At 44.5% G+C, this 18,960-nt stretch overlaps 1 protein-coding gene and 1 long non-coding RNA gene across 5 annotated transcripts in view; one reads left to right on the top strand and one right to left on the bottom strand.

Annotated features, from left to right (window-relative positions):
- The window catches only part of LOC147121032 (uncharacterized), a 130,432-nt gene that overhangs the window by 9,306 nt on the left and 102,166 nt on the right, over window positions 1-18,960 (bottom strand). The window lies entirely within an intron of this gene.
- The window catches only part of LOC147121033 (forkhead box protein N2-like), a 77,759-nt gene that overhangs the window by 4,812 nt on the left and 53,987 nt on the right, over window positions 1-18,960 (top strand). For 2 of the 3 annotated variants that reach the window (XM_085980359.1, XM_085980360.1), the window contains exon 3: window positions 13,485-14,037. In XM_085980359.1, coding sequence (XP_085836485.1) covers window positions 13,498-14,037 — 540 coding nt within the window. In that variant the 5' untranslated portion in view covers window positions 13,485-13,497. Of the gene's footprint in view, window positions 1-9,031; window positions 9,210-13,484; window positions 14,038-18,960 lie in introns of all 3 variants that reach the window. The other variant, XM_085980362.1, reaches the window with a different exon arrangement.

Below are 18,960 nucleotides of genomic sequence, written 5' to 3'. Positions count from 1 at the left end.
CCTGAAACTGCTGACTTGTTGGGATATGGTTCCAGGGATGCTGGCAAGCCTCATGTCCCTCGCCGAGTCACCATTCTTCATCTGTGTGCTTTATGTTGGTCAGCTATTTGACCAAGAGGGTTGTGTCTAATCCTGCCCTCACCTGACATCCCTGCTGAGGCACCTTGCAGTTGGAATCACTGGATAGCAATCGGTTGGCTGTGTGTTTCTTCCTCCCTGGTCCTTGAATGCAGTGGCCAGTTGTCGTGCTTCCTGCTGCCTGGGCTGTGATTGGCTGGTTGAGCGTAGATTAGAGATTGAGTCCTGGCAGCTGTGCCTTCAGCAGTCTAGACCTTAAACTCTGGAATTCCCTCCCTAAACCTCTCTGCCTCTCTCGCTCCTCCTTTTAAGACGCCCCTTATAACCTACTTCTTTGACCAAACTTTTGGTCACCTGCCTAATGTCTCCTTGATTAGCTCGGTGTTAATTTTTGTCTAATTACGCTCCTGTGAAGCGCCGTAGGACATTTTACAACATTAAAGGTGCTATATAAATGCAAGTTGTTGTTGTTGAATCTGAGACCGCCACCTCTGTATCGTTCAGTACCACACCAGAAAGTGCATTTACCAACTAAGCCACAAGGACGCTTCATCTTTGTAAACTCAAAGGAGGTTCTTTCATCTGGGCGAAATTGCGTGTTGCTCTTCTGGAGTCCAAAGCGAATGGTTACCAAAATTGTTGCCACCCTTGAGACTGCTTTGTTACGTTAATCCCTCCTGTTTACTGAATGTTCACAATGCAGGACTTCAGCAGGCTTCTTAAATCAGCTATTCTGCATAATTTATGATGACACTGAATGGCTGGGTCAGTCTTTACTTTAATGACAGCTTTAGTAAAACTTTATCGGAGTTAAGAGGGCTTTTAGCTGATGTTTGAGTGAGAGCGATGTATATGGTTTCTTTATTGGGAAGGAGGGGGAGGTTTATGTTGGCTTATTATTAGGGGGTAGAGACTAATATGTTAGTCTATTAGTGAGTGAGGGGTGTTTGCGTGTTTATCAAGGAGAAGTTTGATATACAGTAGGTTACTGGGATTTGTTTTAGGCATTTTTGCATTTCATGCTTCTATGTTTCAGTTCACAGGAGACTAATGTCCGCATACCAGTTCCCCGCTTCTGCAACTGCTATTAAGGACATAGCTAAAAACAGTGCATGTTATTTTTGTTAGATCTGGTTTCTCAGTTAAGGAGCCACCTATAATTATCATATTTTTCACAATTTTAGAAAGGAGCAGCTTTCTTGGTGGCCTCCCCCAAAGCACTCTGTTTAAAAAAAAAAACTGACCTTTTTAAAAACATGTGCCTATATGCAAAGAAGCATTAACTTCCCTCTCCCCTGCCATTTTGACTCTTGTGTTATGTAGCCATTATAGATGGTCCTTAAATAATGCATTTTCTATCAGAGGCTCCAGCATATCAAAAGGTGTTTTTACGCTATGTGAGTGCACAGTGGAGGGAGATCGCCCTCCACTGTGCACTCCATAATGTAAAAGAAGTCCAATTTCTTAGCCTGGTGACATCATAGGTCCATTGTGGGTCTACAATTCTGCCTTTTGGAGGAGGGAACTGGTTTTAGTTAAGTAAACTGAGTAGGTGGGGTAAAATGCACATGATCCCAGTCGCAGAGGGTGTCACTTGTGACTTTGATTAGGGCTGTTTCAGTGCTGTGGCAGAGGCAGACACCTGATTAGCGAGATTCAAACGTTGAGTTGTGGGTAAGATTTGGAATGGATTTGGGAGGCAATCACATACTCAAGAACTTTGGAGAGGAAAGGTGGTAGTTTGCAAGGCAGAGAGGTCGAAGGTGGGGTTTTAGGGGAGGGCGACAGTACTTGAGGAGAGGGAACCAGTTACAGTGTCAGTTGGCATGGGGACCAGGAAGGAAAGTTGGATAATGAGCAGTTTAATGGAAATGGGGTCAAGGGAGCAGCGGAGTGTCTCAGACTAGATGATCGTGTAAAGGGTATGAAGGGAGATAGGATAGTAACTGAGAACAACAAAGGATCAGTGCTAGGGCAGGGGGAGCCTGGGAGGAGGTTTGTCTTGATGGATAAGGGGCAGGGGAGAAGCAGCGGAAAGGATGGTCTCAATCTTGGTGACAAAGAAGTTCTTGTGCACCTTGAACTTGTCGAAAGTGAAGTGGCTAGGCAGAGGGGTCGAAGGAAAAGGTTGGTAGTGGAGAAAAGAAGCCACGGACTATCTTTGGTTCTGCAGCAGTAGGTGGTTTTAGCACAGGAGGGTGAGGCCCAATCCATCTGGTGATGGATGGCTAAACCAGATAGGCGTCAAATATGCTCAAGTCTGCGCCATTTGGACTTGAGGGAGTGAAGATGAGGATGCTACTGAAGGAACGACTAGGATGGGAGACAGTAAAAATTTTACTGGGACAAATGGCATTAAAGGTGGTGTGAGGGAGTTGATGAGCAGATTGATAGCTGCAGAAGTTTAGTGACTGGAAGGCCAAAGACAGTTGGGAGTTTGAAAGTGCAGTTGTAATTGACTTAGGGGAGTTTTTCCAGGGCCAGATGCAGAAAGAAGTTGGTTTGGAAGTGGGTATGGGGGTGCAGGCGGTGAGTGATTCAAAGAAATGGTCAGAGATGGTCTTGTCTGTGATCAAGATCATGGGACTAGGAAGACCAGGTGAGCAATGTTCCCTGTCAGCTGCGCTTTGTTCTGCGTGGCCTGTTTCTTTTACTGCACGGTCCCATTAAATTTCTGCGAATGCGTGGTACTTACACTGGAAAAGCCAGTGGGAGGCCTGCATGAGACCTTTACCATTACTGTGAACATTGCAGGTGAGATGTCAAGGTTGAAGATGCGGCTGCAAATATGGGTAGAGTTTATGTAGAGGGATAGGGTTAGGGAGGATAGGAGGGGAGTGAAATCAGAGGAGAGAGGGCATGGTGTGTTGAGGTGGAAATTGGAATCACTGAAGTTGAGGAAACGCTCAGTGCAGAGGCTGAGAGAGATAAGGAGGGAGGATATCTGGTCAAAATTGAGGATCAATTGGGGGAGTAGAGAATGAGGATTTAAAGGAGGGGCGGAACAAGGCAAACTGCTTGAAGGAGGAAAAGTTGCTATAATGGTACGCTGTGTTCCCTGTAATATTTTTGGCCCTGCGGGGCTGCATGGGCCATTCAAAATACCACGTGGTTTTTACATTGAAAAGCCGGCTGTGTGGGTTCCCTGGAGCGCCGCGCACCTTACAGGGAACACTGGCAATAGGGGGAAGAGACCAAAATGTGATTTGATGATGATCACACTGCCTACACGGTGGTTTGGACACAGCAGGTGGTGGAAAGTATAGCTACATGGGAAGGCTGTAAAAGGCAAGGTGTCACCACCTGTGAGTCGAGCTTCAGTCAAAGCCATAAAGTCAATGCTAACATCCACAATAAGGTTGTGGATGGCAAAGGTCTTGTGCAAGGGTGAGTGGACTTTTTGGCAGGAAATGTGAAGGGGGTGGTGATTGTTGATCCACTGGCAGAGTCTGAGGAGGCAGTTCTGAGTGAAGTGAATTGGACGGGTAGGAGCTTGGCGAGATTAGCCACTAGCAGGTAAGCTGGCTGGATGGCTGGCAATAGAGGAGGATGGGGCAGTTGGAGTTGCTGCCACTGCCCATAAGGAAACAGCGACAAGTCTCTATGGGCCCTTTGGAGAATGACGAGAGAGGGATTATCCAAGGGGAATTCAAGTCTGGGATAATGGAAGGGGAGTATAGAATCATAGAATCTTACAGTCTGTCATGCCTGTGCTGGCTCTTGAAAGAGCTGTTCAGTTTAGTCCCACACCCTGGCTTTTTTCCCATCACCCTGCAAATTAGCCCTCTCCACGTACTGTCCAATTGCCTTTTAAAAGTTCCTGTGGAATCCGATTCCACCACCCTTTCAGGTAGCGTGCTCAGATCTTAACAGCCCTCTGTGTGAAGAAGTTTCTCCTCATTTCCCCTCTAGTTCTTTTGCTAATTATTTTAAATCTATGACCTCTGGTTACCAACCCACTTGCCAGAGGAAACAGTTTCTCCCACTTGCTCTATCAAAACCCCTCATAATTTTGAATACCTCTATTGGGTCTCCCCTTAACCTTCTCTGCTCTAAGGAGAACAATCCCAGCTTCTCCAGTCTCGCCGCATAAATGAACTCCCTCATCCCTGGTATCATCCTGGTAAACCTCCTGTACCCTCTCCAGGGTCTTCCTAAAGTATAGTGCCCAGAATTGTACACAATACTCCAGCTGAAGCCTAACCAGAGATTTGTAAAGGTTTAGCATAACTTCCTTGTTTTTGTATTTAATGCCCCTATTTACAAGGCCAAGTATCCCATATGCTTTCTTAACCACCATCTCAACTTGCCTTGCCACCTTCAAAGATTTGTGAATATGCACCCCCAGGTCCTTCTGTTCTTGCACCCACCTCAAAATAGTAACATTTAGATTATACTGCCTCTCCATGTTGTTTCTCCCAAAGTGCATCACATTAAATTACATCTGCCATGTGTCTATGTCTTCCTGAAGTCTGCAAGTGTCATGCTCACTATTTACTACGTTGCCAAGTTTTGTATCGTCCACAACCTTCAAAATTGTACTCACTATAGAAATGAAAGACTTGCATTTATATAGCGCCTTTCATGTAGTAAAACGACCCAAGGCGCTGCACAGGAGTATTTTAAGACAAATTTGACACTGATCCACATAAGGATAAATTAGGGCAGGTGACCAAAAGCTTGGTCAAAGAGGTAGGTTTTAAGGAGCGCCTTAAAGAAGGAAAGAGAGATAGAGAGGTTTAGGGAGGGAATTCCAGAGCTTAGGGCCTAGGCAGCAGAAGGTACGATCACCAAAGGTTGAGCGATTTATAATCAGGAATGCTCAAGATGGCAGAATTAGAGGAGTGCAGATATCTCGGGGGTGGGTTGGGGGGTGTTGTGGGGCTGAAGGAGGTTACAGAGATAGGAAGGGGCGAGGCCATGGAGGGATTTGAAAACAAGGACGAGAATTTTGAAATCGAGGCGCTGCTTAATCGGGAGCCAATGCAGGTCAGCAAGCACAGGGGTGATGGGCGAACGGGACTTGGTGCGGGTTAGGACACGGGCAGCCGAGTTTTGGATGACCTCACATTTACGTAGGGTGGAATGTGGGAGGCCAGCCAGGAGTGCATTGGAATAGTCAAGTCTAGAGGTAACAAAGGCATGGATGAGGGTTTCAGCAGCAGATGAGCTGAGGCAAGGCCGGAGACGGGCGATGTTACGGAGGTGGAAGTAGGCGGTCTTTGTTATGCTGCGGATATGTGGTCGGTAGCTCATTTCAGGGTCAAATATGACACCAAGGTTGCGAAGTGTGGTTCAGCCTCCAGACAGATGTTAGGGAGAGGGATGGAGTCAGTGGCTAGGGAACGGAGTTTGTGCGGGGACTGAAAACAATGGCTTCGGTCTTACCAATATTTAATTGGAGAAAATTTTTGCTCATCCAGAACTGTATGTCGGACAAGCAGTCTGACAATTTAGACACTGTGGAGGGGTCGAGAGAAGAGGTAGTGAGGTAGAGCTGGGTGTCGTCAGCGTACATGTGGAAACTGATGCTGTGTTTTCGGATGATGTCACCAAGGGGCAACATGTAGACAGAGAATCACCTGCAACGTGATTCTATGAGAAATAGGAGGGGGCCAAGGATAGATCCTTGGGGGACACCAGAGGTAACGATGCGGGAGCAGGAAGAGAAGCCGTTGCAGGTGATTCTCTGTCTACGATTAGATAGATAAGAATGGAACCAGGCGAGTGCAGTCCCACCCAGCTGGACGATGGTGGAGAGGTCACCCGTCTCAAAGGCTGCAGACAAGTCAAGAAGGACAGTTTACCTTTGTCACAGTCACAAAGAATGTCATTTGTGACTTTGAGAGCTGTTTCGGTACTGTGGCAAGGGTGGTAAACCTGATGGGAGGGATTCAAACATGGAATTGCAGGAAAGATGGACACGGATTTGGGAGGCGACAACACGTTCAAGGACTTTGGAGAGGAAAAGGAGGTTGGAGATGGGGCGGTAGTTTGCAAGGATGGAGGGATCAAGGTTTGTTTTTGAGGAGAGGATGGCAGATTTGAGGGAGGGGGGGACAGTACCTGAGGAGAGAGAACCGTTAACAATATCAGCTAACATGGGAGCCAAATAATTACTTTTTGGAGTGTTGTAATGTGGGAAATGCGGCAGTCAATTTGCACACAGCAAGCTCCCACAAACAGCAATTTGTTTTTGTTATGTTGATTGAGGGATAAATATTGGCCAGGACACCGGGGATAACTCCCCTGCTCTTCTTCGAAATAGTACCATGGGATCTTTTACGTCCACCTGAGAGAGCAGACGGGGCCTCGGTTTAACGTCTCATCCGAAAGATGGCACCTCCGACAGTGCAGCACTCCCTCAGCACTGCATTGGAGATGGAGCTTTATGTGCTCAAGTCCCTGGAGCGGGACTTGAACCCACAGCCTTCTGACTCAGAGCACGAGTGTGCTACCCACTGAGCCACAGCTGACACTATACCCAAGTCCAGGTCATTTATATATAACAAGAAAAGCAATGGTCCTAATACCGACCCCTGAGGGACCCCACTGCATACTTCTTTCCTGTCAGAAAAACATCCGTTTACTACTACTCTCTAACTTCTATCCCTTCGTCAATTTTGTACCCAAGTTACCACCGCCCATGTGCTTTAATACCATGTGCTTCTATTTTCCGAATAAGTCTGTTTTGAGATACTTTATCAAATGCCTTTTGAAAGTCCATATATACAACATCTACAGCACTACCTTCATCAACCCTCTTTGTTACTTCATCAAATAACTCAATCAGGTTCGTCAGACATGATTTGCCTTTAACAAATGGGTAGGGAGGCAGAGGAGTAGTTGGGGTAGGGATGGGGAGGGTAAATTACTTGAGGGGAAAAATGAAAGGTGAGACTCAGTTCTAATACACCTCCCCTCTGAAAACTCATGGTTGGATCGCATGATAATATCCACACCATAGATGTTGGGAGGTGGTTCTTTTCCCAGAGAATAGTGGGCATGTGAAACAGGCTGCCAGAGATCACCTCGTACAAAGGGTAGGCACTGTATAACATTCATCAGGGCCAGAGTGCTCTCCTGGACTAGTTTTGATTGCCTAAGGAGTTCAGAGAGAAATTTTCCTGACTCTTTTCCACCCCTCCCACCGCCCCCCCCTAATTAGCCTGGATTTTTATCTGTTTTTTCACCTCTCCCAGGAGATTACATGGCTTTCGGGTGGGGTTGTGAGCAATGTTCCCTGTAATGTTTTTTGGTGCCGCGCAGCCCCTGCCCATTCAAATTGCCGCACATGCGTGGTTTTTGCATTGGCAAGCCCACTGCGTGGGTTCCCTAGAGCGCTGTGCGGCCACACAGCTGAATGGACCAGTGGGTCTTTTCCTGTCTGCCCCTCCTTACCTCTGTAACCTCTTCCAGCCCTACATCCCACCAATATCTTCGCTCCTCCAATTCTGGCCTCTTGCGCATCGCTGATTTTCATCACTCCACCATTGGCGGCTGTGGCTTCAGCTTCCTAGGCCCTAAGCTCTGGAATTCCCTCCCTAAACCTCTCCGCCTCTCTACCTCTCTCTACTTTAAGTGGCTCCTTAAAACCTATCTCTTTGGCCAAGCTTTTGGTCACCTGTCCTAATATCTCTTTTTATGTAGCTCGGTGTCAAATTTTGTTTGATAACGCTCCTGTGAAGCGCCTTGGGATGTTTTACTACGTTAAAGGCACTATATAAATGCAAGCTGTTGTTGTCATTGTTCGTATGTTCGAATGGCACCTCAGTGACGTACCACCAGTGGACTCTGGAAGCCATGGAAATACACCCCAGTACAGGTTCCTTCAGGAAAGGAAAAACATTTGGGGAGTGGGGAAATCAACACTGACAGAACTGAAAAGAATAACTCTTACATCAATGGAACAGATAAGCTTCAGGCCCCACATATACAAAGCGAAGTAATGAATTTGTGGATAAACAGTAGGATGTTGAGCCTTCAGATTGTTTTTGTAGGTGCCCTCTTTGTACTGGAACGGGTGGGGCAGAGCCTAATGGCTGGTTGTTGAGTTGCTGAAGCAGGTGAGCATTGTGTTGCTAATTGGATATTTAACTAAATATCTACTCAACAGTATGGCTGATGTCTTTAATGGAAAAGCTCAAGGGAAAAGGATAGCAGTCAGAGCTGTAAATAAGGCACTTTTATCTCTGGTGTTTATCTTGATTAAGTGTATTGTTCAGTTCTGTATCATACAAAGGACTGAATATTTTGAACTGACCTAGTTAGCAGCTCCATAGAAAACAAAAAAAATAGAAAACATGAATTGTTTTTATTTGCTGTGTGGCTTCAGAATTTATTTTTGAGACTAGTGTCAAGGGTGCAGTTAACATAAATTATGAGGGCTTTTGTCTATGTGGAGATGATTTTTTTTGCCTGCTTTTTTTTCAGTGAGATCATTGTTTGTCTTTTCCCTTCCCCCAGTTTAAACTGTCCTCGGTCTCTGGCGCTCTAATTGGTGAGCAGTCGAGTTAAACTTATTTTGTTCACAATGGTGATCAGATTAGATTAAACTCAAGCACATTAATTTAAATTTAATCCAGTCTGCCAACTGAATTAACTCTATATCTGGAAAAATTCAATGGTGCTTTTATATGTACAGGATGAATAATGAGGGTAGGGTTAGTGGTTTATGGGTCTAATAACTCAGGAGTACCATGTATGAGAGTAAAGCCTGACTCACAAGGAGACTGAAACTCTCAACCTCACTAATTATTGAGGAAAAAGTCAACGAGTAAAAACGGTGAAGTACATTTTACTCACATCTATACTTTTTTTGCTAAGATTGACTAAAACTGGAATTTGAGCCCCAAAGTTCCTGTATATCTCAGTCCTCTGTTGTATCATAAATATTCCACAAGCTAACTGTTGATCCTTTGAGTAGCTGAGGTTACTTTTCCTCTTCTTTCAGTTTCGATTCCAAAGGCTGTCTCTGTCCGGGATATGATTCCGGCTATTCTCCACAGGTTCCTTGGCTGAGGAAACATCGCAACCCACTCCAATGCTGTTCTCACTTTATGCCCTGTGTGTGCATATGTACGCGCACACGCACTTTCCAATGTGGGTCACTCAACAGCAACTGCGAGGAGGTACCTTGGCTGATTCTTATTTTCTTTCCTAGCCTTGGTAGGTTGAGGTCAATTGAGATCACAAGATAGTTAATGATGAGGAAACATAGAAGATAGGAGCAGGAGTAGGCCATTCGGCCCCTCGAGCCTGTTCCGCCATTTAATGAGATCATGGCTGATCATCCAAATTCAGTACCCTGTCCCTGCTTTCTCCCCAGATCCCTTTAGCCTTAAGAAATATATCTAACTCCTTGAATATATTTAATGAATTGGCCTCAACGGCCTTCTGTGGTAGAGAATTCCACAGGTTCACCACTCTCAGGGTGAAGAAATTCCTCCTCATCTCAGTCCTAAATGGCTTACCCCTTATCCTTAGACTGTGACCCCTGGTTCTGGACTCCCCCGCCATCGGAAACATCTTTCCTGCATCTAGTCTGTCTAGTCCTGTTAGAATTTTATAGGTTTCAATGAGATCCCCTCTCATTCTTCTAAACTCTAGCGAATACAAGCCCAATCGACCCAATCTCTCTTCATACGTCATTCCTGCCATCCCAGGTATCAGTCTGGTGAATCTTCGCTGCACTCCCTCCATGGCAAGAACATCCTTCCTCAGAAAAGGCAACCAAAATTGCACACAATACTCCGGGTTTGGACTCACCAAGGCCCTGTACAACTGCAGCAAGACATCCTTGCTCCTGTTCTCGAATCCTCTCGCTATGAAGGCCAACATACCATTTGCCTTCTTAACCGCCTGCTGCACCTGCATGCTTACCTTCAGTAACTGGTGCACAAGGACACCCAGGTCTCGCTGCACTTCCCCTTTTCCCAATCTTTTGCTGTTCAGATAATAATCTACCTTCCTGTTTTTGCCACCAAGTGGATAACCTCGCATTTATCCCCATTATACTGCATCTGCCATGCATCTGCCCAATTACCCAACCTGTCCAAATCATACTGGAGTTTCTCTGCATCCTCCTCACAGCACACACGCCCACCCAGCTTTGTGTCGTCTGCAAATTTGGAGATCATTAATATATATTGTGAATAGCTGGAGTCCTAGCACCGATCCCTGTGGTACCCCACTAGTCACTGCCTGCCATTTGGAAAAAGACCCGTTTATTCCAACTCTTTGCTTCCTGTCTGCCAACCAGTTCTCTATCCAAGTCAGTACCTTACCCCCAATCCCATGTGCTTTAACTTTGCATGCTAATCTCTTATGCGAGACCTTATCGAAAGCCTTCTAAAAGTCCAAATACACCACATCCACTGGTTCTCCCTTATCTATTCTACCAGTTACATCCTCAAAAAATTCCAGTAGATTAGTCGAGCATGATTTACCTTTTGTAAATCCATGTTGACTTTGTCCGATCCTGTCACTGTTTTCCAAGTGCTCTGCTATTACATCTTTTATAATGGCCTCTAGCATTTTCCCCACTACTGATGTCAGGCTTAATTCCCTGTTTTCTCTCTACCACCTTTTTTAAATAGTGAGGTTACATTAGCTACCCTCCAATCCATGGGAACTGTTCCAGACTCTCTAGAATTTTGGAAGATGATCAGCAATGCATCTACTATTTCTAGGGCCACTTCCTTAAGTACCCTAGGATGTAGATTATCAGGCCTTGGGGATTTATCGGCCTTCAATCCCGTCAATTTCCCTAACACCATTTCCCTACAATACTGATTTCATTCAGTTCCTCCCTCTCATTAGACCCTATGTTCCTGACATCTCTGGGAGGTTATTTGTGTCCTCCTTTGTGAAGACAGAACCAAAGTATGTATTTAATTGGTCTGCCATTTCTTTGTTCCCCATTATAAATTCCCCTGATTCTGACTGCAAGGGACCTACGCTTGACTTCACCAATCCTTTTCTCTTCACATATCTATAGAAGGGTGATCACCCACCCAGAAAGATCCTAAAGTCCCCCCATTGCAGCATCTCATCATTTCTTAAAAGATTGCAGGGTTTCACCTCCAATGCTCTTCCTTGTATAAAGAAGGATTTCTTGACATCAGTCCTAAATTTACCTTTTACTAGTTTTAAACCTGTGTTCCACTATCCTACACTCACTATTTAACTTAAAGTAATATTCCAGATTTACCTTTTCCGTTCCTATAACTATCACATATATCTCTATAAGATCACCTCTCGGACACTTCCTTTCCAGGCTGAAAAGTGCAAGTCTCTCCAGTTTTTCCTCATAACTCAGACATTTGACACTAGGCACCAGGCTTGTGGCTCTTCTCCATACGTTCTTCAGTGCTTGAACGCCTCCCTTGTGTCTCACTGACCAGAACTGGATGCAGTACTTAAGGTGTGGTCTGACCAGAGCACCCTACAGTTTGTTCACAACTTCCTCTGACTTGTACTCCAGTGTTCGGGCTGTATAATTTAACATTTGATTGACTTTGTTGATTGCTGCTCTGAATTGGTTGGCTATGTTGAGCATTGAGCCCACTAAGACTCCATCGACCCTCTTGGTTTACCCTTAGCTATTTCAGCACCATTTTTGGAGTACTGTACATGTGCCACTTATTTTTCCTTCCTATGTGGAGCATCTGTGGAGTAATTTTATCTGCTGTTGTTCCACTGATATAATTTCTGAGCTGCCTCTCCTGATTCCACTGACCCTCCCTTGTTTGGTATCATCTGCAAATTTGATCACTTTGTGTTCAGTTTCTGAATCTGTCATTTATGTAAATGAGAAACAGTGGTGGTTCCAGCACTAAGCTCTGGAGCACCCCACTCACGATCCCCTCCGCCCCCCCCCCCCCCCCCCCCCCACCTTGGCCATTGTTCCTCTTGAGAGAAAGAAAGAAGTTGCATTTATATAATGCTTTTCACAATATCAGGGCATCCAAAAGCACATAACAGCCAATTAATTTTTTTTGAAACGTAGTCACTGTTGTAATGTGGTAGACAAAGCCTTGTATCTGTTCATTGGTGTAATTTCTTGTGTAACTTCAGAGGCTTTCTTGCTTACCTTACTACTTCTACCAAACTTAAGCCAACCACTATCTCCATTTCCTTGGCCTTTCTCAGCATCTGTCTCTATTTCGTGGTAACCTTGTCCCCGATTTTCCTGGTCCCGAGCTTCGATCCCTGATGGTTCACTCTCGAGGTCTGGTGTTAGCCTGGCCAATAGATGAAACTAGCTAGTCAACAGATAGCCAGGAATGAACCTGGAACTTTCTTGGCTAGTAAGCCTACAATAACAACAAAATGCATTTATTCACTAAGTAATGAAGGAGCCTGTTCCATCTGGCTTTGAGTATCTCAACTCTTTTGTGGTATGATGCAATGTGTCTCCCTGACATGCAGCAGAGCGAGTTGTTGAGTCATTTGACAGTAACAGGCAGTATACCCACATTGTGTGGACACTAGTTGCTGTTTGGTTTGTGCAAAGTGAGTTGGGGCAAAAACTGGTTTTGTTATTGACGACATACATTGAGCTGAATTTGACATATATAGTCTTGATAGTTAGTGTGATGCAACAAGGGGCTCATAACTGGCAACAGCAATTCTGCATGTGGTTGGGGTAGTATGAGGCCCAATCTCTAACTGAAAACAGAGCAGATAAAAATGATGATTTGTTGAATGTACAGGAATCTAACCCACTGCACCACTTGGGGAGGTAAAAGAACCATGTTCTAACCCCCTGCATCATCCAAAGTCAGAAGTGAAAGAAGTTTTTTTTGATTTCCCTTGCCAATTATCTGCCCTCTCCACCTCCTCTCTTGAAACTGTTGATACCTTCATGGGATATGGTTTCACAGACATTCTCTGCTATTTTACCAAACTGTTATTCATTAATGGGGCTTGACAGTGATTGCGCTGTGAAGAGTATCGGATAACCAAGCATAATTTTATCCTCACTGATGTTCTCTCTCTCACACACGCTAGGGAAACAGGATAAATTAGATGTGGTAACTCTGGGACATTTTTTCTTCTCTAGCTCAGGGTGCTGAGGCCAATTCTAACACTCCTACTGATATCTCAGCTGAGGTCAGGTGACTCAGAGCAGACTGAATCAAACCTGCGACCTTCCTGTGTATGTATGGCTTCAGGTACCCATTGGATAATTTTGCTGAACAAGCAGAGGTGCAGAAGAACACTGAACATTCCATAGAGCAGTCATCTTTTGCTATTGCTAAAGATTGCCTGAAGTACTATTTTGACTGATAAGTAGAACTTTATATAGCTGGTTATTAAGAATGTGATGTGTTATGGAAGTGATTAAGGATGGAAATAGCAAGTTTGTCCTCTGACTATCTTCACTTTTCTTTGCCTGACAGATGTGAGGTTTAAATGGGTCCAATTATCGGCATGTCTCCTACGAAGAAAGCTGAGACCCCAGGCGTAGGGGAGTCTTGCAGCTTGAATTCAAGTTGCCCAGTAGACATTCTTCCAGAGATGGCTGGTGCCACAAGGCCGAAGGCCATTTCTGCGAACAAAGGAATGATGGATGACGAGGAGCTTACAAACTTGAACTGGCTTCATGAAAATAAAAACCTCCTGAAGAACTTCAGCCTGGGCAGTGAGATGCTTCGCAGTGTTAGCCCTACACGTGACATCACCGAAGAAGACGCTTCGCCTTCACCTCTTTCGGATTCTCTGAACAATGACAAGCGTGGATTGAACTCTAAGCCTCCTTATTCTTTTAGCTGCCTTATTTTTATGGCGATTGAAGACTCAGCCAGAAAATGCCTGCCAGTCAAGGATATCTACAATTGGATATTGGAACGTTTTCCGTATTTTACCAACGCACCTACTGGCTGGAAGAACTCTGTACGGCACAATCTGTCCTTGAACAAGTGTTTCCGAAAGGTGGAGAAGGACCATGGCAAGGTAAGTGTATATTGTTCAATGTCTCGACGTAGACATGCAAGTAATAAGACAGAAAGTGTCTTCCTTAATGGCTCAGCTGGTAGGTGTATTGGAGACTGTGGTGCTGAGCCACATATACCAGTAAGGCCCCAGATTTGATTCTTGGTTTCTAAGTTAGCTGATCTGAGCTGGGCACTGATGGGGGCATTTCAGCACACACGAACATTGTTGGGGGAAATTGTGCCAGGGTTCCTGCTCCAGATATGTTGGTTGCTGACAGAATTAAGTTCTTCTGTGGTTTTCTTCCCCTGCTCCTTGCCATTCTTTGCCTGCGCTCATACATTAAGAATGGACACTTGGGGCAGGTACTGGAGGCGTTCTGAACCTATGGAACTGAAATCCACCATAAATGTCAGCAGGAGCGTGGCTGATGTATGAAAACATCATTATACTGAAAGATTCCTGGTTGTGATGGAATTACACGTCTATGGAGTGATAGTATCGAGTTGATTAATGGTAAATAACAGTCAGTGTATTTATAATTTAGTAACTCGTGAGTAGTCTGGAGTACTTGGTATCTACTAACCTGACCTGTCCTTTTAAGGCCACTGCTTAATTCCTCTCTGTTGGGATGTGGTCTTAATTCTGATCTCAAATAGATGAAAATTTCTATTATTACTGAAAAATTCTCCGATTGGCAGCCACTTTTCTTCTTGTTGGGGAAAGGCCAGGTTATCACATGGTCAGAAAAACCAGTAGGAAATGACTGGCTTTCTTTTTTTTTTAAGATTGTTCAAATGTGATCTTTTGCTGTTTTATCCAAAGTGCCATTTCAAGTGTGACTCCTGAAGTATGAAGGATGTGTATCAAAACTTTTTAATATGCATTTATTTACCTTTTCCCCATTTAAAACATTTTTTTTAGCCCTTCTTTGGCTTTACAGAATTCAGATTTTTTGTTGTTACAGAAAGGTAAAAATCTGTATTTTTAAAATGTTTCTCCCACCTGCCCCTGTGGAGTTTATGCTAGTAGAAAGAGAGGATCTGATGCAAAAAGGACACCAGATGAGTTTGGCTTCGAGAAGATGGTGCGCATGCATTGGTAGACATCGGTCAGGCTGGTGATTCTGATTGAGACACGCATACTTTCCGTGTTCTAGAGTGTTAAAGGCACTATATAAATGCAGGGTGTTGTTGTAGTAGTTTCTATCCACAGGAAGAAGGACCCCAGTGAGCCTGTAAACTACTGCAGAATCTTACATCTGTGGGGGTTCTGCTGGTTGTTGCGGTACATATATCGGATGTTCTGGAAAGCTGTGGAGTAATCCGAAAGCAACAGGCAGGATTCCACTCTTGCAAGTAATGTGTAGGACAGGTTGGATGGCTCTGAGACTGAAGAAAGGTGCCGGTGAAACCCACTTACATTGCATGCATCAGTTTGCATAAGGCTTTTGACCTAGTGCCTCATACAACCTTCATGAAGAAGCTGAAAGCTATGGGAGTAGTAGGCCAAATCTTGGATTTTATACAAGATGTGCACTGCAGCTCCAAGATCCATTTAAAGGATAGATGGAAGAATCATTGGACCTATCTGTCAAAAAGGTGAGGTAGTATTGTCCACCATTAGCCATTCGATGTCTTCATCAGCAATATATTGGATGGTATTGTAAGGGACTTGGGAGTGTCTGTTCTCAGCATTTCTGAAAGTATTTCAGCACTCCCTTTCACAGATGTGTTCTTGGTAAACTCACATGGATTTAGTGGACTCTGCCTACCATCTTACACAATGGGCTAACATATGGATATGTCTCCAAGTGTGATTATAAGTTTGCTTGGCCCAAGATCGATCTTTAAGGGTATTGACTGGAAAATACAGGGGGCTTCTGTTCTAATTGTTGATTCATATCGTCACCTGGGAGTCCTAGTAGGCGCCAACTTTAGTCTCAACAGTCCTTCAGGAGCACTTTGGACTCATTCCAATGACAGCAGAGTCTTAATGCAGGTTATGCTTGTATTTCACGTGTAGTTCTCCTTCATAGTTCAGAATTCCAAGGCATACAATGGAAGGCTCGCTGTAGCCCATGTGTGAGATCCAGGATCAGGCTGTGAGGTAGATTTATGACCAAAAGGAACAGCAGGGCTGGATGGCTCCAGCCTACCTGCTGCTCAAAATATCCTAGATTGAAGTAATTGCACAGTAGGCACGCCTCTTTACTAAAGCCCCTCATGTGAAGACCATGAAGATTAAGCAGTTGGTAATGAGTTAGCCTAATGTCAAGTCCAATTCTGCACAAGACATAAGCTGCTTTGTGTAGGCCCTTCCACCATGCTGAAGGCAGATGTTTGTTCTTTAGCTAATGAGAAAATGCTGAGACTTGGGACAATTACTGCAGGAATGTATTACCTGGACGTAAGAACACCTGCTCATATATCTAGTTTCGGTACCTACCATGATTAGATTGCGGAGAGGCACACCTTCAATTGGTGGAACCAATGGGATATGAGTGGGCCCATGCTGCGGTCTGTAGTCTGGTGGCAATACTGTACACTCATTTTATGGTGAGTTGTGCTATCCACCATGTTGCTTGTGAGGAACTAATACTTGCTATCCACCTAGTGAGAGCTCATACCCACATTTGTCATTTGTCTAAAGATCAGATAGTGACTATCCTTCTTGGGGGAGAGTATGTGGGGTCTCTTGGATCTATAGTGCAATTTGTGGCAGAATTGCTAATCTGATAACTGAACAAGGCAGATTGACCAGCCAGTCTGGCTCACTGATGGAACATGGAGGAGTAGACCTTTCACTAGGAGTTGGGATTCTTTCCAGTTGGCTCTAGATAGTCCTGCAGGCCAAAGCCCTAATGAGTAGGATGGTCCTGGCTGGACAAGCAGCCTGCTCTGCCAACATGTGCCTAAACATTCTGGAGTTTAAGAGGGGTGTGTCCAATATTCCCTCTTTTTTTGGGTCAGTGTCCCCTTTTAAGGGACTGTGTGACCTCTTCACAGTTTTGCGCATATGCATGAAACTTTACATTGAAAAAGCTGGTCCCGGGCTGCACGCCGCGCACCTTTTATAGAGAACGTTGGGTGTGTCCCTATGGGGAGAGATTGTGCACTGTTCTTTTGGCAAATGGAAATTCTACAAGTTTAGATTTCGCAGTAGCTAGGGGCGCATACCCATAACCATGATAAGTTTTCACATTTGTCAGATATGCAGCTGACCAAAAAAAAAAGGCTCAAGGAGGTGGTGTATATAATGTTTAGCTGTCACTCTGCTCCTTTTAAATATGCTGTGATTGGCTCGAGAATGAAATACTTGGAAACTGTACAAACTGTTCAAACACACTTGGACTGAAATCCAGTTGAGCTCATGACTATCAATAGACACTTCAGTCTGTTAATCCTTTTAAGTCATGCATGCACTGATGAAGGAGAAGTTCACTCGGAGCAAACAAAACACGAGGAAGACCGTTTATATTCTGTACTATCATTGACTCAATTTCGAATACCAGGTGGACAACACAAAAAGAACGGACACCACAAAAGGTTGGTGGAAGAAATTAAGAATAGGGAGGCAAAAATATTTAAATACTAAAATTGAAGGACTTAAAAGAAACTGGAGATCCATCGGCTTCTTAAAATAGAAAAGGCAGGTTTCTTGAGAAGACCCTTTCCCAGAACTCCTGTCTGTAATTTGCCTTTTCTCTTTTCAGATGCTAAGAGGCCTGCTAGGGTAGCTACTCTGCCAAAGTGCAGGCCGCAATGCCTAGGAACAAGTGTAGCCAAGAGTGCAATGTAGCTAGAAGTGATGGTCTCGCCGCTCTCTATCTCTGTAACCTCATGCAGCCTTACAGCCCCCCAAGCATTTCATAATCCTCTGATTCTGCCCTCTTGCGCATACCCCCCCCCCCCATCCTTAACTCCGCCATCCTTAACCCCACCATTGGCAGCCATGCCCTTGGCAGCCTAGGCCCCACATTCTGAAATTATCTCCCGAAACCCTCCGCTTCTCCATTTCCTCCTTTTAAGACCTCCCCCCTCCTTGGGGCTTGGCATCTAATTTTTTGATTACGCCTCTGTGAGGCGCCTTGGGATGTTTTTCTATATTAAAGGCCACTTTATAGATGCAAGTTGTTGTAGAATCTTGATTGCTTTCAATTATCTGTGGTCAGCTCATTAGAACAATTATTTACAGCTTATGTGCATCTTTGGCCTTGTGCAGTGAGGTAGCCCAATGAGGGGGACCAGAAAATTGCCCTTTGGGTGACATTTAAAAGGATGTGGACACATCTCCTCAAATGTTCACACACTTCAAGTAAGAGTCAGTGATCAGGAGCAGCAATCCTGGCTACTTTATTTTTTAATCTGAGGTTAATTAAAGCATCTCTATTGAGAGTCCATATGAGCTCAGCTAACTTAGGAGAGGCTAGGAATCAAACCTGGGCCTTCCTGGTCCATATGGGCTTTAATTTTGTATGCATGTAGTGCACACAATTCCATCTCTTTCCAGATTGCCTAAAGCAACAAATGCAGTAAGCTCACCTAACCCAGCTGGCCCCAATAGCTCTTGGTCAGGTAGATTGAAAAGACACTGTGGACATTACTGTCCCATGTGGCACCTTTGCTTGACAGATGTGAGGCTTTAGGTGCACAGGCACACGTGGGTGCTCACATGCACATCCAGGTTGAAAATACTGTAGCAGGATTGTCTAAATCAACAAATTTATTTTTTAATTTCCCCACTAAAAATAATGATTTCCTAGTTTTAATTTTCAGAGTTTGTTGGTAGAATTGTAATATTACTTCCTTTTAATTGGGGAAAAAAGAACTTTTAAGATTGGTTACATTTGCAAAGCAGTCAGGAAGTTGCTAAGCAAGTATGGGTTTCATTTTGTGGCCTGGTTTTGAGTTGCCACGGCAACATTTCCTTTAGCTCTATCAG

This window comes from Somniosus microcephalus, chromosome 3, assembly GCF_052327205.1.
Source record: "Somniosus microcephalus isolate GS21.2 chromosome 3, FLI_Smic_1.0, whole genome shotgun sequence".
NCBI lineage: Eukaryota > Metazoa > Chordata > Chondrichthyes > Squaliformes > Somniosidae > Somniosus > Somniosus microcephalus.
This window is presented reverse-complemented; position numbering and strand designations above follow the sequence as displayed.